This window comes from Pipra filicauda, unplaced genomic scaffold, assembly GCF_003945595.2.
Source record: "Pipra filicauda isolate LSUMZ 115617 unplaced genomic scaffold, ASM394559v2 scaffold135_size2527700_pilon, whole genome shotgun sequence".
Taxonomy (NCBI): Eukaryota; Metazoa; Chordata; class Aves; order Passeriformes; family Pipridae; genus Pipra; species Pipra filicauda.
In genome coordinates this window covers 1197210-1214256 of record NW_024103829.1, presented here as the reverse complement: position 1 = coordinate 1214256, position 17047 = coordinate 1197210, and the positions used below count along the sequence as shown (strand labels likewise).

At 36.2% G+C, this 17047-nt stretch overlaps 1 protein-coding gene across 1 annotated transcript in view; it reads left to right on the top strand.

The window, feature by feature from the left end:
* LOC113998237 (hornerin-like) overlaps nucleotides 1–15986 on the top strand; it is a 38240-nt gene extending 22254 nt beyond the window's left edge. Inside the window, exons 39-61 of the mRNA XM_039378364.1 lie at nucleotides 618–656; nucleotides 907–945; nucleotides 1216–1254; nucleotides 1520–1558; nucleotides 2265–2294; nucleotides 3095–3136; nucleotides 4935–4973; nucleotides 5708–5746; nucleotides 6013–6051; nucleotides 6426–6464; nucleotides 6821–6859; nucleotides 7653–7691; nucleotides 8122–8160; nucleotides 8518–8553; nucleotides 9320–9349; nucleotides 10323–10358; nucleotides 10825–10863; nucleotides 12007–12045; nucleotides 12472–12510; nucleotides 13716–13754; nucleotides 14311–14349; nucleotides 15070–15096; nucleotides 15506–15986. Of these exons, the coding sequence (XP_039234298.1) occupies nucleotides 618–656; nucleotides 907–945; nucleotides 1216–1254; nucleotides 1520–1558; nucleotides 2265–2294; nucleotides 3095–3136; nucleotides 4935–4973; nucleotides 5708–5746; nucleotides 6013–6051; nucleotides 6426–6464; nucleotides 6821–6859; nucleotides 7653–7691; nucleotides 8122–8160; nucleotides 8518–8553; nucleotides 9320–9349; nucleotides 10323–10358; nucleotides 10825–10863; nucleotides 12007–12045; nucleotides 12472–12510; nucleotides 13716–13754; nucleotides 14311–14349; nucleotides 15070–15096; nucleotides 15506–15604 (924 nt within the window). The 3' untranslated portion in view covers nucleotides 15605–15986. The remainder of the gene's footprint in view (nucleotides 1–617; nucleotides 657–906; nucleotides 946–1215; nucleotides 1255–1519; nucleotides 1559–2264; nucleotides 2295–3094; nucleotides 3137–4934; nucleotides 4974–5707; nucleotides 5747–6012; nucleotides 6052–6425; nucleotides 6465–6820; nucleotides 6860–7652; nucleotides 7692–8121; nucleotides 8161–8517; nucleotides 8554–9319; nucleotides 9350–10322; nucleotides 10359–10824; nucleotides 10864–12006; nucleotides 12046–12471; nucleotides 12511–13715; nucleotides 13755–14310; nucleotides 14350–15069; nucleotides 15097–15505) is intronic.
* The last annotated feature ends 1061 nt before the right edge of the window (nucleotides 15987–17047 follow it).

The following is a 17047-nucleotide window of genomic DNA, read 5'->3' as shown; positions in this document are numbered from 1 at the left end:
ACACCTAAATCCTGTGTGGAAACTGGTGTGGCAGCTTCCAGTGTGGGATAGAAAGTCCTCAAGCACAGAGGGAATGAGGATACGGCTGAAGAGTCAAAGTACTGCTAGGAACCCCAATCAATGCTGAGGTGTGCTCTTAAATATCAAACTCACATCACAAACGTGATACCACAATTTATTGTTCCGGTTCCTGTGCTTTTTAAATCACTGCTTGACTGCAAAGGGCTTCAATACCATGATTTTTGCAGCATTTATTTCAAGTGCAACCCTTTGCTTTGTTATGCTATGTGAGGCTTTCCATTTTATGGCATTTTTACATGGCACCCATTGTATTTATTCTAATGAGGATTAAGTAACACAGACTGAGAAATTATTTTGTTGGAGATATAATAATTCTTTATTTGTTGTATCCCAAAGAATATCTTCATCAAAAGAGGAATTATCAATAGTCATAAAGAGGCATGTACTGTTTTATACAGAAAGACAGATTTTAATTTTTGTTCTTGAACAAGAGAAAATTAAGGAAGGTGGAGAAGCAAGGAATGTTTAGCTTCCACCCTGATCTTTCCAGGTTTTGGTTTTTGGTTTTTTCATGTAATTTCAATACATTTTTCCAGGATTTTTATTCCCCAGGAGGCAGCCAGTCAGGTGGACATGTAAGCATCTATTTTATTCATTATTTGCAGTTCCCTTCCAAAATGGCTCTACTATTTAAAAAATTATCCAAATGAGTAAAGTGTACCAAGCCATTCATTTCCTAGAATTTCCCATGACATCTGGCATCATGTCTTGTGAAATCAAATGGCAAGCTGTTTGGAAAAAAATTAATAATTGTGTGTCTTCAACATCAGTCTTGTTTTCCAGAAGCCATTTTAAACAAAAATAAATTGCATCTGCTTTTTATAGGGATCATCTTCTCAAGGTGGTGGCTACTCGAGTGGACAGGTAAATACTAAATCTTTGTATTTTTGTCCTGAAGTATCTATTATACAAAAGTTTGAGGCCTCGTATTACTGCAATTTTTTATCTGTGAACAAGATTGATTCATTCTTCATTATATATCTCTGTGTAAAAGTCCAAGTGTAAGCAGAGTGGCCAAAACACAATTCCTGTCTTAACTGATGTTCTAACATCAGGAAAAAATAAAGTAATAAATATTTAGTCTTAATTTGTATTTTCAAAACAAAAAGTAAGCAATTTTAATTTTTTTTTCAGGACTCATCGTCATCTGGAAGCAGCCAGTATGGTGGGCAGGTGGGAAATTTTTCATTGTTGTTATTGTGAGGTTTTTTCCCCCCCCAGTGTACATATTTCCAGAAAGTATTGCAAGATTGGTAATACCTAACTTTCCAGGCTACTGTGTGGTTTATTTTAGCTTCATTAATTTTTCCATAGATAAAATTTCGTTCTTAATCAGATAGATCTTTTCAAATGTAGTTAAAAAAGACAATACATTGTAATCAAATGCACATGTCAAAATTTAAAGAAAAAATTTTAAATGAGAATATAACATTTACAGGGTTCATCTTCTTCAGGAGGCAGCCAGCCTGGTGGACAGGTATAATTTTCTTGCTCCACAGTCTTCAGTTGTGTTAGTGTCAGGCACTCACAATTATCTTTTCATATCTTTCCTCCACCAGAACTGTTTTCCTTCACCACTGTTCTTTTTGCCCAAAGCCTCAGCAACACATTTTCTTTTGCCATGTCATTTGGACATTCTGCAAGCCAGAGTAGCCAGTAGTAACTGGCTGACAGTTGTATCTGAGCTTCTGTACCTGCTTTGGTACTAAACATTTTTCTTCTTACACATCTCATGCAGATTGAATGTAGAAGGTGAGACAGTGAATGGTGAACTCCTGGCCACCTCTCAGTTAGTTTTATCACCTGTTTTCTGTATCATCTGTAACAGGACATAGTACTGCATGTACTCCAGGTGCTCTGGACTCTCTAGGAAAAAAAATTGCTTTCTGTAGTACTACTCAGATTTTTTTTTTTCTTCCTTCTGGTGAGTAAGGTTTTTAAGGTAAAGACTGTATATAAGAAAATTTGAAGATAACAAAATTAGCATTTTGTTGCTCCATCAGAGCAGTAAGTGCAGAAATAGTTGCATAGGATGAAATAAATTCATTTCTAGAAGTCGGGCAGTTAAGAATGTATCTTTATGGTTTGCACGCCTGGGATGGTAGAAGTAATTTGAGTTGGCTCTGGAGTCTATTTCAGTCCTGTGCTCTTGATATCTTAAATATTTTCTGTGTTCTTTACAGGGTGCATGTGATTGTTCTGGGGGAAGTTCTGTAAGTGCTACTTTTTCACTATACATTTTCTTTTACTAAACTATTTAACTGGAAAATTATCTGTGATCCTATTTATTTTTAACTTACTTTAATGTACTCTTAATTTTATATTCATTGTTCCTTTGGTGACTTAGATGTTTCTGATATGGTAGGGGTTATTTCTCATTATGCCAAGATGAAGAATTCAGCATTATGGAATCATCAAATCGTTCAGGTTGGAAAATGCCTCGAGTCCAACCATTAACTCAGTACTGCCAAGGCCACCACTAAACCATGTCCCTAAGTGCCACATGTACACATCTTTGAAATATATCCAGGTGTGGTGACTCAACCCCTTCCCTGACCAGCCTGTTCCAGTGCTTTATAATCCTTTCAGTGAAGAATTTGTTTCCTAATATCCAATCTAAACCTCCCCTGGACCAACTTGAGGCCATTACCTCTTGTTTATTGCTTGTTACTCCAAAGAAGGCACCACCCTCCACCTCACTATAACCTCCTTTCATGTAGTTGTAGAGAGCAATAAGATCCCCCCGACCCTGCTTTTCTCCAGGGTAAACAATATGATAGATAGATACAATATGATAGTTTTTGATTTATGGTCTTCCAGGCCAAAAAAAGACTGTTTGTTATCTTGGTAAATTGATAAAAGGAAGTGAGATGTAAGTGCAATTAATTTCAGACTGTGATATTTTTCCTTTGAAATGCTGTAGAACAGGCATTTTAAGGTTTTGTTTCATTTCCAGTTTATGATCAAAGACAAAGGCTAATTTTTCTTTTCTTTTTTTTTTTGCCCCATACAGGGTGGATCCCCTACCTTAGTCAGAAGTGATGCCTCTGCAAATGTAAGCAATCTTCTTCAGCTTTTAAGTGTGCCCTCTGTTTGGTTTGTCTCCTTTAGCTGGAGAGGTTAAAAGAGTCAGTGCCTAATAGAAGTCATACATTCGTGAAAATAACATACCTTAGTTTCAATCAAAAATATACACAGGACATTCATGCAACACTCAGCTTCACTTTCCATTTAAAATAGTTTTCATGTAAAGAGAAGTCTTTCAATGAAAAATGTTTGTCAAAAATGCAGGTACGTGACAGTATAAATATTTACTTCAGGAGTCTGTTCCATTGGCTTCTTTGGAATTCTGTAAAAATATCCCCCAAGGATATGGATTTACATGATTATATTCCTTGTAGATCATTTACTGTGAAAAAAGGTTAGTAGTATTCATTCGGTCATCTAATGTTGCTTGCCCTCTCATAGGGATAAGAACATTTTTGCAGGAGAGATCTGTTGACAGCACTCCAGTTCTGTTCACTGTGTGTTGGAAAGTCATAATGTATCTCATGGGAACTCTGTATGTGCTGCACCAAAGGGAAGAAAAACATTTGGGTCTTTTTGCATCTAGCACAGAACTCTGGCATTGTACCACGTTGTACCAGACTGCTGACTGATACAAAGCTGGCTTGGACACTGCTACAGAAATGTACCATACAAAAATTATTATTACATGATAAATAGGACTGGTCTTGTTCTCCCTTGTAGGAAGGAGGAAAGTGTATGTATCTACACTCAGGAAAATATTCTTAACTACCTCTGTTCTACATCCTTCATATTACTGTTGTTGGCATTTGTTTCCTTTGAAACTTCCAATTGGGACTGATTCTTTTTGGTTTCTTTACTGACTTGGCTGTCAGCAGTTTGGAACTGAGGATTGTACATAAAGGAGGGAACATAGTGGAGTGTCTACATCAATGAGAGCTGCAAACTGCAACAGTGCTGATGAACTGATGGCCATACTACACACATTTCAGGAATGGTCTGCTCTGGTCTGGTCCCATGGGCCAGAAGTCCATTTACTACCTGAATGCATTAAGTGTATCCCTAGAGAGCATTATAAAATTTAGTTTAATCTGAATGGCATCCAGTTAATTCACTCTGAGACCACCCCATGATAGAAAAACAAACTACAGTGAGTGGGAACTATCAGGACTTCTGTCTCAGAGGGACACTCCTGATCTGTACTTTAATGCATAGATACACCCAGTACCTCAGCACGGGAGAGCAGCTTTTGCATACTGAGTGTAGATCTTAGTTCTCCCCCAAGTACATGTTGCAGTTTACCTTTAATATCTTCTTTACAGGGCAATTGAAAAGTCATTTTACACAGTTAAGATTCATGATGAAGGACACATTTCTGACACATATTTCACATTATGTGCTAAACACAAAACAGCTTATGAGCTTAGCAGATCTTGTGGAATCTCAGAGTACTCTAAAGGTCTGTAGTACTCTGGAAGAATTAATATTAAAACTTTTTGTAAGGATGTAGTTCTTCAGTATAGTGATTTTAAACTGAAACAAACAAGCTGCCCATCCTTCATTCATACCCTCTGAAGTGAAATAACCAGTATTTCCTTTCTGAAAGGGCTCTTGAGGCAGCCATTCTGGTATACAATTACACACTAAATTTTAGACATATTAACAGAGTAGGGAGGGCTAGATTTTACATTTTGAATGGACTTTAAACCCAAGCAAAACAGTTTAAAATATAAATTTATATACTGGTATTCTTCAAGAAGTTTTGCTTTGAAATAGTTCTTTTAGAGAAAAACAACTGGTTGCTTTGTTATTTTTTTTTCCCCCAGGACTCATCTTCTTCTGGAGGCAACCAGTACAGCAGCCAAGTAAGCACTTATTCCAAAAGGAGAGCCAGTTTTTCAGATCTGAAAATGATGGTTATTCATTCACTCAATTAAATTCAGTTTCTATATGGGAACAGTGTATAAAGGGCAAAAGCTCAGTAAATAAAATTCATTGGGTTTGATATGTCCTAAAACTTATACACGAAAAGTTTTTTAGCAAATAGTGCCCCTGTTTTTGTGAAATTTGCATAATGAAGCTCACAAAAAAAAAAGTGTGGAGAAAGAATTAATCAAAATGTAGTATTTTTTATTACTAGTAGACCTAATCACATCATGAAGAAAAGCAAATCCAATTTCCTCTCTTTAAAGAAACCTCTTGTTGTATGAGGTTTCAGTAAATTTGCTAAGTTTGGTTTTCAGAGGCCTGTTGGGTAGCCAATATTTTACTGCTAGGTTTGACCCAGGACTCAGCTTTCCAAATAAAGAAATTCCATTCTCCAGAAATGAGCAGAGAAGGAACTGGAAACAAGGCCACTTTAACCTTCCCAACAAGTCACACAGACAAAGTAGTACATCTTTGCCTTCCACCCTTGCTTAGGAACTCAGGTATTTCTCCAGCTCACCTTGTAAGGCTTGAACATTAAAGCATAATGAAAGTCCTGCTCACCTGTCTTCACTCTTACCCTGCTCTCTTGCTCCTGTTGTCCTGGGAGAGTCATGTTTTGATTTAAGGAAATCCTACTGCAGGTAATTCACTCATTTGGTATTCTTTACAGGATTCGTATTCCTCAGGAGCTAGCCAGTATGGAGGACATGTAAGCTCTTACTTTTAATATTTTATATTATATATTTGTTTTATAAGTATTTGACTCATATTAATAGAAGATCTCAATTTATTATTTCAAGAAAATTGACAGTGGTCTGTATTCTGTCATAATAATGTGAATTCAAGGAATACAAAAATGCAGTTTATTCTGGGATAATTGCACACAAACAGTCAAATAACAAAATATAGATTTCTTTGCTGCTCATCTCCATGAATTAGGTATTCAGAAATAACCGATTTTCAATGTTTTTCTAGGGGCCATCTTCTTATGGAGGCAGCCAATATGGTGGACAAGTAAGCATTCAGTAGTCCCTGCTCTTGTAGTTTTGACCTATGCAAAGCTTCAGTTTATTCACTGTCTACCTGGCTGTCTATTTTAGCTTTAATTTAGTCTAAAATCTTCTCAGTAAATCTTTCTCTATAATGCTTTGGTGCCACTGTGATTAAACAAAACAAGTTCAGATGAAGATCATTATTTAAGACTAAGAAAAAATAGAATGTGAAATACATGGTTGACTCAACTCCTGAAATTTCCATGACAAAAGGTCATGTATTTCTGAAATAAGTACTTCATGAAATTAACCAAAATTTTTTAAAGCCTCGTGAAATGATTCTATGAGTCTATGAAATAGATGTAAAAAAGTTTCAGTTTCCTTTTTTATTTTCAGGGTTCACCTTCCTCAGGAGGCAGCCAATATGGTGGACAGGTGAGAATTCTTCCCTTGTGGTGTTTACTACTTCATCAGAGACATTCGATAAATGCCTCTGTGTAAAAGAACATTTTAAGGAGATTGTGGTTTTTTTGGTAATTTTCCCCCCATGTTTTTTCTAATTTGTTGCTAAGTATATAGTAATTATAAATGTATGTGATACAAAGCCACAAAAGAGTTTTTAAGATGGAATTTCTGATGCATCATGGTAAATGCAGATGATTCTTACCCATTTGTGGTTCAATCCACTCACAGTTCTGTAGTGAAAGAAACTGGATACTTCTCCCTCATGTGGAGCATGGTTCAAAGGGCTAGAATGACAGACAGAGGTCACTAAATTCTTTTTTGTTCAGGGTTCACCTTCTTCAGGAGGCAGCCAGTATGGAGGACAGGTGAGAATCTCCTCCTATGTAGTTCTTATTCTAACACACAGTTCCCACATCAAAACTTGATACTTTTATATTAACTGAAAAAACTTTTTGAGTCAACTCTGTTGATCTGATAGTTCATGATCAGGTATCTATCTGAAACAGTACAAAACCTATGTAGATCTGGTGCTTCTTGTATCACAATTAATGCAGTTCTGGCCTTGTTCTACCCTCCAGCCTGCCCTGCTGCTGTCAAGGTTTCTTAGCTCTAACAGTAAGGAGTGGCTGGAAGGAGATTTCATTCCTCCTCTACCTCACTTCCTTTGGTAAAATGCAAAATCAAAGTTGATGTCCGAGAAGCAGTATGTCTCAGAAGAGGAACAGGGCAGAAGATCAGGAGTTGCTAAGAGAGGTGTTCCATGCCCTTGTGAAATGAAAGATGATGGATAGGATTCCTAGTGCTGCCTAGAGGTATAGCCTCTAATATGGAGTGACATCCCCAACAAACTCATCCTTGGACTCAGAAAACATTGACTGTTGGATTTATTGGATAGGGGATTAGAGGAGAAAGAGATTTTTCAGTCCAAGTATAGTCTCAAAAAGTTACACATGCATCATAATAGCTCATGATCAATATTATGGAAGATTCATATGTTAAGGACACTCCCTAATTTGCACAGAACACATAAAGCAATAGGTTGAATGTCTATCTTCCTGTAATTTTTCATTATGCAACAGAGAAAGGAAACAGTCTTTCTTAAAAAAAGCTCTTAAAGAAGCTTTTTGATTTGAGAAATAATTGGCACCTTTGCTTCAGGGTCCATATTTCCCAGGTGGCAGCCATTATGGAGGACAGGTGAGAATTGTTTTTCTATTTATGGATTGTTTTTTCCATTGTTCATCTTTCCATTTTTTTGTGAAAAATTGAATACTTTGTAAAGGGGTATCTTACAGCAAAACAGTGTTTAGGCAGAACAGATGAATATATGACTTTCTGTTGTGTCAGCCCACTCTCATAAGTAAAACATAGGAGGCTGCTGTGAGCACACGATCCAGGGCAGCAGCACTACTCTCACCTGCCTAAAGCTGACTTTGATTCAAACTTCATTGTTCTGTCTAAATAGCAGCCACTGTAAAGGCCAGTGGCTTTCAGTATGGCCATAAAATAAGTGTTTGCATTCCTATGACACTTAAGTTCATGGAAGACAAATAAAAATATGTTTTTCTGTGACAGGTCATAAGTTAAATAATGTGCAACATATATAAATGCTTTCTCATTTCTTTAGGGTGTGGCTTCTTCAGGAAGCAGCCAGTACAGTGGACAGGTAAAACTTTTAACTTCCATAGTACCTGCACTTTGGGTACACAGTTAGAAAAACATTAGGAAAATGGACCTGTATTTTTTGCAAAAAAGGAACATTATAAGAAAGAATGGCTTTAAGCCAGGCTGAGTGAGGATTGCTAAGTATAGGTGTGACCAGTATGTCAGATCATGGTATGAGCAAATGATACAGGGGCCTGTGTGACTGCATGGAAATGCTTCTTTAACAGATCATGGTTCGAGAAGCCCATTTTTTGTTGTTACGTTTAAACAGAAGCAATTTGAAAGACTGAGGACCACAGAGAATAAGTGAGAATGTTACTCAGTAACACAGAAATAATTAGTTACTCATTTTTTCCAGGGCTTTTCTTCAGGAGTCAGACAGTCTGGTGGACAGGTATGTCCTTCTTTCTCAGCAATGTTCGGTTCTGTCAGTGTCAGGCACTCACAGACTGCTTTGTGTAGCTTTCCTTCATGAGAACTGCTTCCCTTTACACATTTCATCCAGACTAAATGTGGAAAGTGAAACACTGAATAGTAAACCCCTAACCACCTCTTACTTAGTTTTATCAGAGTAGAAATTACCTAATAAGCCTCAACTGGAAGACATCTTTAGTGTTTCCTGTAACATCCGTAGCATGAAAGAGTACTGTATGTATTCACAGAATCATAGGATATGCTAGAGTTGGAAGGGACCCATCAGGACCACAGAGTCCAACTCGTGGCCCTGTGCAGGACACCCCAAGAGTCACATCATGTGCCTGAGGACATTGTCCAAACACTTCTTGAACTCTGGCAGGCTTTGTGCTGTGACCACTTCCCTGGGAAAATTCTAGGTGCTCTGGTCTCCTCAGGGGAAAAAAAATAAAATCTGTATTACTACTCAGAATCTGCTACTCATCATTTTAAGAGGTTTTAGTGTAAATTTTAAATGAGAAATTAGAAAATTCTATTTAAAAAATTGATGAGTAACTGCACAGCTAGCCTGAAAAGGGCAGTGGAGGCAGAAAGAAACTACTTTTTAGATGGAGCCTGGGTAGTCTATGAGCAGGATTTTATAGTCCATTTGCTTACAGTTAGCAGAATGTGAGTTTGATTTACGAATTCAGAGTCCTATTCCAATCAGAGACCCAGGAAAGTAAGTTTGGTTGTGTTTTGTACAGGGTGGGTGTGTATGCCCCGGTGGAGGTCCAGTAAGTATTCTTTGTCTTTATATATTTTTCATAGTATGTACACATACTGGAAAATTCCCAAGGAACTACATTTCTTGAAATAATTCTGTCTGTGAAATTCTATGTATGATGGAAGTTTTCTTCACATTATGCTAAAATGAACAATTTTGAACCTGCTAAAGACAAAAATATTAAGTGACTTGCAACTGTAGTAGTGTATTCAAAACTAGCTACTCAGTTTGTGAGAGAGGCCTGGGACTTTTCTATAAATCTGTTTCCCAAATATTTCATTGGGTTTTGGACATGTGTGTGTAACAGTGCTGCTCTTATGACGGTTATTAACAGTATGATGCAACTAGTGAAACTTAGATCTAAAATCATGTCCCCAAATGCTTTCAGATTGGAGCAGAGCAACGCATTTAAAAAGTTATATATTTCCATTTTTTCTGTCTAATTAGTATATTCATTATACTTTTGTAAATACTTTAAAAAGAAACAAACAAATTCCCCCCAACATCTGAGAAACCCCACTCCACTGGTTTGCTGAGATCAAGCTAATTTACTTCCAAGAGATGGTTCAGCGATCTGTTTGCTCAGTATAGTCAAAATTGCTTAGATGACTACTTCTCTTTCCTTGATTACATAATCAAGCAAAACCACATGCCCAAGTATACAACTCATGACACCCATGCAAATTCTGGGAATCAAAAGTGTCAAAAATAACCTAAAAATTAGAATTTATATAAATAGAAATTATGTTATTTTATAATATATTATCACATATATATATTATATATATTATATAAACATAAATTATTTGACATATAAATCACAATGAATCAAAACTAAATCTTTTACTTGTTTAATCAAAAGAATAGTAGTAATCAGTGTAAATTACTTGATCATTGCAATTGGTCAAGACGTTGTCTTGCTTCTCCTCTATGTGACATTGAATTTAATACAGAGTAAACACTTCTATTTCTGTTGAACACAGGGCTCTTTCGGAGGAGCCAACTATGCTGGTGGACAGGTAGGCAGTTTGTCTTTAACATTTACACAGATTAGTTCCTCAGGAACTATTCCTCAGGAATAAACATGGCTCAGTTGCCATATTTGCCCAGAATCCATCAAATATTGAGTTCAGTTTAGTCACAGAGATAAGGACAATAATTCCAGAGAGTGTATGGGGCTCTTATTAAGTCACTTTTGACATTTCAGTTATATCTTCCTATGAACTAGAGCCAAGATCTTACTTTGTAGTTATAGGAGCTTTCTTACCTTGAAAAATTACTGAAGAATCATTCACAGGGTTCATCTCACTGCCTCAACCATTAACATGATGTGTGGATAACTAGTCATTTGCCACTGATTAATAACTGTGTAAAGTTCTTCAAGTTAATCAATGTCAGGAGTATTGTTTATATTAGGCCCAGGACTTTTTAGTGACATATTCTATTTAGAAAACTATTTATGAAAATTTCCCGTTCTTTTTACAGGGTTCATCATATTCTGGAAGCAATCAGTATGGTGGACAGGCAAGCACTTTTTCTTTGTTTTCAAGATCTTCTTTCTACTTGCTAGTTATTAAAAGAAAAATATGATGCAGTGCATATACTGTTGGTTTTTCAGAGACACTCTTAATAAATATTTGAAAACAGGGACCATCTCTCAGTAACTGAAATGGAGTAGCACAAACAAACTTCAGTTTAAAGAAATTCCACAGATCATAATTCTAGTTGTTTTACCTCAAAATGCCTCTTATCTCAAGTGACAATTTTAATTAATCATTTTTATGTTTCAGTTTCACATTGCTATGATGCCAGTTCAAAATATATTTTCTATGTTATTTTTCAATTATATTGAAGTTATCTTTTTTTTTAAACTTGTTTAGATTGAATATTTGAAAAAATTTGGCACAAAATATACCAATAGATATTGCTTTGAAAATATAAATTCTGGTGTGTTGCACCCAATAATACTACTTTCCTCATCTTCAGCTGCAGTTCAAGTCTCTTACTGTAATCAGCTCCCTGAGTACCTTCTCTACACTTAGTAGTTTGTAACTGATTCTGAAATCTTACTACTGCAAGTAGTTGACAGATGTAATGGAGGGCTGTCTAATAAGATGGAGCATATTTTTCATTAGTATTATTGTGTTTGCAATGTTTCACTCTGCTACACTTAAAAAAATAATTTCTTTTCACTCCATTGCCAAGCAGTTGAGTTCAGTATCACTCTACAAAGAAGATAATCTCTTGTAGCATGGAGAGGATTTTTAACAGCTGCAAATCAATCTTGTTCCCAATTACCTATTTGGAATCATAAGTATATTTTTACAATAATAGACACGATGCTCTCTGAACACATCTGATGTAGCAGAAAATCACACATAAAGTAGATTTTTTTTTTCTCTTGAAAGCCATATGTAAGACACTTTAGATCCATTTATTTATGTAACAGAACAGTCTTAGCAGGTGGTTTGTGACTGCCCAATTTAGTACTTTCAGCTGTTAAAGAACTTAGAGGCATTAAGTCAAGGTCTTTCACTGAATCTTTTTAGATTAATATACTTTCCAGATTGTTACAGAGATCTCCTGTTAAAAGTCATTCTGTGATGTTTCATTCTGCATAGGAAAAAAAAAGTAACTGCTGTTAAATTCTCATATTCTTTTTAATAGGGATCTTATCCCTCAGGAAGCAGCCAGTATGGTGGGCCGGTGAGTATCTTTCCATCCCATCCCTCCTAGCTTCTTCCTAACATACTTTCTAGATCAGGTCAGTTACTTGATGCTGAAAGATACATTAATTTGGCCATTTTATAAAGCCTAAATAGTTGAGGTAATACCAATTGGTCGTTTCAGCAAGGTGAATAAAAGATTTGGTTCCAATGAATTACTGCTCTGTGTAAAACATTCCTTTGAATGTACTATAACCACCAAACTGTATTTCATAACACTGCTCTCTTAGTTCAAATTGCCACTGGTTTGGTGTGCAGTATAGAGATGAAGTTTTAGGTACCCCATTTACTGTTTTTGTTCAAACAACATCCACATAAGTTTGTTCTAAGTACTGCACAAATTGTCTCAAGACAATGACAAAAGACTTTTCCTTCAATTAATAGATGTTGCATTGACTTCTTACAGGGCTCATATTCTTCTGGAGGCAGACAACATGGTAAACCAGTAAGTCAAAAAATTCAAATTTACCTTTCTTTTTTCTTATATACCTGTTAAAAAACCCGTATCTAGTTAGTTATGGGCCAGACAGTTTTCTGAGAATTACTTCAATATGCAAAGAGTTTCACATGATTTAGTCATCTGGGATAATCTCAACAAATGCAAACACAATATTTATTTTCACACAGTTCCATTGTTTAGAGACAGCATTTTACTATGTAACTGAACTTCTGGTAATCACAGAATGAGATCACAGGATTTTATTTTTAATTTGTTTGTTTGTTTAACAAACTTCTGAATAGTTATTTCTGTTTAAATTCATAATAATCATACACTTCCTCCTCAGGGCTCAGTTTTTCATTGATTTTAAATGCATTTGTCCTAACTATTTCTGGCTTGCTTTGAAGAAAGTACTTACTTTTTCTTTTTGAAGGATGCAATAGTTGCCATTTAACTGTGCATATTTTCAACTTCTCCCATTTCAGACTACTATTTTTACTATGTAATTTGGACCTTGCTCTTGTCCTTCAATGGCAGGAGATACCAATAAGCACACACAATGTTTTAGCTTATCTCTTATAGAAAAGAAGGTGTACCTGTTATTAAAAAGTGGGCATAAATGTTACCTTTTCTAATACATGAATCATAAAGGTGAGACACTTTGTGTCCTGTATTTGATGTCCATTAAGTATTCAATGCTTGGTAACATTTCCTATTGGCAATGCCATTCAAATGAGCAGAGCCACTTTCCCAGAAAGCTGGATGGTTGATTTTTCTATATCCATTTTTTTTAGAGTTACCTTTCTTATTAGAGCTTTCTTCAAATAGCAGCTGCAGAGTGAAGGACTCTACATTTGCATTTTTTGGTGGTGGTGTCCTTTTTTTCCCCCAAATGTAAACATAGATTGATACCAGGCAAATTAATGTTTCATTAGACCTTATTATTTTTTCCATTCCATATATTAAACACATCACAACTACAAAACAGTTCTTTCTTCTTGAGAACACTGTATCAAAATTTCCAATACATCATTTGAAAGAATACTTGTTACAAAACGATGTTAAATATTTGTATTTCAGACAAGGTTTTCCCTGGGATTTTTAGAGGACTGGACACAAGATAGTGTTCGTTCTCCTGTGGTCCTTTATTCCAGATAGTGAGAACATATAAGTGCAAATAGACAGAGTCAAAAACAGGTATCTTTTTTCAGGGTTCATCTTCCTCAGGAAGCAGTCATCAAGGAAAGCCAGTAAGGATATTCTTCTTTCAGTATTCTGCAACCAAGTTAGAAATGTGGATATTGGTTTTTAAAATAGATAACAGTAATGAGGGTGAAATTTAAAATTAGGTTACAACGGTAAATGTCTGAAAAAAATTACCAAAAAGATTGGAATATTTTGTTCAAACTTGAACCTTAGGATGAGGCAGCATTTATTCCTCCCATAGCAAAGTTTTTATATACTCTGTCACTTATTCATAGGAGTATGTTTGGATCATTCTGATAAGAATGATGTATTTAAATATCCGGGTAACTGTTTCAGTTTCAAACTCTGCAGTTCAGTCAATGGCACATTGCTTTGACACATTCCTCTGAAACTGTTCATGGAATAAAGAGGACATAGCTGTGCTTACTCAAGACCATTCAATTAAAATAGAGGAGGAAAGTGCAACAAAAATGGTAAAATCAAAGTCAATATCAAATCTAATGCTATCCAGGGCATTTTCATGACTGCTGTGTGCTCTTTGGACACTGTTCACTTGGAGTCTCATACTACAAAATTAAATGGTTTATAATTATTTTACAGGGTGGCTCTGGCTCAGGAAGCACTTATTCTGGAAAACAGGTAAGAATACTTTCATCACAGCCTTTTCATCTTCTTTTTTTAGTAAAGAAACCTGGGTGGTAGGTAGAGCAATTTTAGGATGATTTGGTCTTAAGAGAACATTCTGTATTAGTTCCATTTATATTAGAGCATATTTAAAGAAACCACTGTGGAAAGTATGGCCTCAGCCTGGGAAAGCAATTTCAGTGTCAGTTATATTTTAAATCTAAATCTCTCTTGTTTCAGATTTCAGTTAGGGGCCTTGTTACATTTTTCTGTCCTCTGTTTTTTAAATTCTTGTTCTCTGTGTAGATTTTATAGACTGTACTCAGTTAATCCTTCACTTTTTTTTTTTTTTAGTAAGCTAGATTCTTGAGTTTTTTGCTGGCAGGTTACCTGGTTTCGCACTTCATTTTTTTGTTTTGTTTTCAGTACTCATCAATTTTTTAACGTCCTCTTTCAATTATAGAGATGGGAAACTCTGTATCAAATATGATAAGGGAATGAGAGAAAAATAGACTTTTGTCTTTCCATCAGTTTTAGCTGAAATTTTCAGATGTACCACGAGACAGAGTACATAACTAAAACTATTTGCTTTATCAATGCAAAGCAATTTTCCTCTTGAACAAATTAAACCCATGCTGTGGGTTAAGGTAATCAAAACTTTTGCAGACAAAAACTGTTTTCAAAACCATTGTGTGGGAACACTTGTAGATTTATTTGTTTATTTGTTTTCAACAGTCACCTTCCTCTGGAGGCAGTCAAGTGGTAAGCACTTTTCTTCTTTGTAGGTTCTACTGGTTTCTTCCTATACCTATCACAGAAAACTGAAACAGTTGTTTATACTGTGAGGTATCTATCAAATTTCCTGTATCTGAATAACCATTTGAGAAGACATGTGCAACATAATAAATGGGAATAGTATCGACAAAAATGAAGAAAAGTGGGACCACAGAGGTGTTTTCCACGTTTGTCCCTGCCTATCACTTGAAAACTGAACACCTGTTGATTTACGGGCACTATGGATGTGACACATGATCTTTTTAACATCAGAAGTGCCTACATAATAGAAGGGGCCAATAGGAAAAGATTTCTCTGAAACTTTCTATGCTTTTATAATAGTGATAAATAGAACTATTTTGAAATCGGTTTATCAAATTTCTCTCTTTTTTTATAGAGCTCTGCTGGGAAACACTCCACTCCCCAACTCCTGATGTTATTCAGTGTTTTGAGTGCCTTTGCTCTCTCTGCTGCCACATCAAAATGGTCTATATGAACCTCCGAAGAGCTGTTTGACAACCTAAACATGGATTATATTCCATATTATTAGATTAATTACTTAATGTAAGAAAAAAAATATCCTTAAGTCAAATTGTCAGATGCTACTTGGCTGTTATGTTGCATGTCTAGCTGATATGTCATGCCTTTCATTAGTTTACCTCTGGTTTTAGTCATTAGTAGATATCATTAGTTTTGTCAGTGTTTTAGGCATCATTTTAAGAGAGCATATTGTACCCCACCTGTATGATTTATTTGTATTTCTGACAGGGAATGTGATAAACACCTGCCTGAAATGACTGGTGTGACAAATGAACACTTAGAAAGTATTTGGTTATTAACCAAAGTGGACGAGGTCAAATAAATCGTTATAGATGCGAGCTGAGCACTGTGCCTAGTTATTATCACATAAAATAAGGCCAGCATAAACATCTGATAAGCAGTTCTCCATGGGACAGAACAAAAGATGCTAAAATAGTATCAGAGTATTGGTTTTAGTCTATTTTAATCAGATGTGAGTTCAATAGGGAGAACTGCAAAGCAAAAAAAAATACTCCATGGGACTGAAATTTTGGGGAGTTAACTAAAGTTTATTCATTAAAAAAGCGTAACAGCTCAGAGCAAAGAAATGCTCAACTCTGTTCAAACCAATGGCAAATGTCTAGAGTTCTGTAGAGAGGCATAGGAGGCAAATATAACCCAGATTAGGCTGATAGCCTAAAGCTGCTGAAAACCAAGGCCTTTTCCCTTGAGAAGGAATGGAAAATTAATTAAATTCATAAAACTGACAAGATCTTGGCTCCTTTTTTCAAGTATTTAGTCTAACCTGTGATACCTGAAATATCTGACAGTTTAATTTCAAGAATGATGCTGACATCTGCAAGCAGGTACAGTCAGTGTGGTCACTGAAAGATCATGGCCCCTTTTTGAGTTCAGGAGCAGTTCCACACTTTGAAGCAAACTCTTTTGGAGCTGCCAGAGCCTTCTGTTTGGTGTTAACAAAGTGCATTTCCCTAAAGCATACTTCTAATGAATGTCTTATAAAACACATACCTACTGTTAAAATTACCTTTATTAGTAGTGTGCTTGTCTCTCATGGTTTGTAATTGGTGGGACAGGTTTCTGTTCCAGTTCTGTGGGGCCTGGATTTCACCCAGTTTTGATGTGCTACGCTGTCCTTTGCCAACCATTGGGAAATCAACTCCTAATTTAAGCATAAAGTTTTGCCTAAATATGATCTTCAAAATTTGGTGGCCAATTCGCTTCTTTGCCCAGCGTAGTGCCTTTCTCTATGGCAGGTCCGCACCTGCATCCGAGCCAGCCTTGCCCCTCTTACAAATCCGTGTCACAAGTGCCCCTTTATGCCGCCCGCGGGACCCGGCCCGCGGGGCGCTCGCTGGGAGGTGGCCGGGGCTCCAGCCCAGGGCTCAGCCTCCCCGCC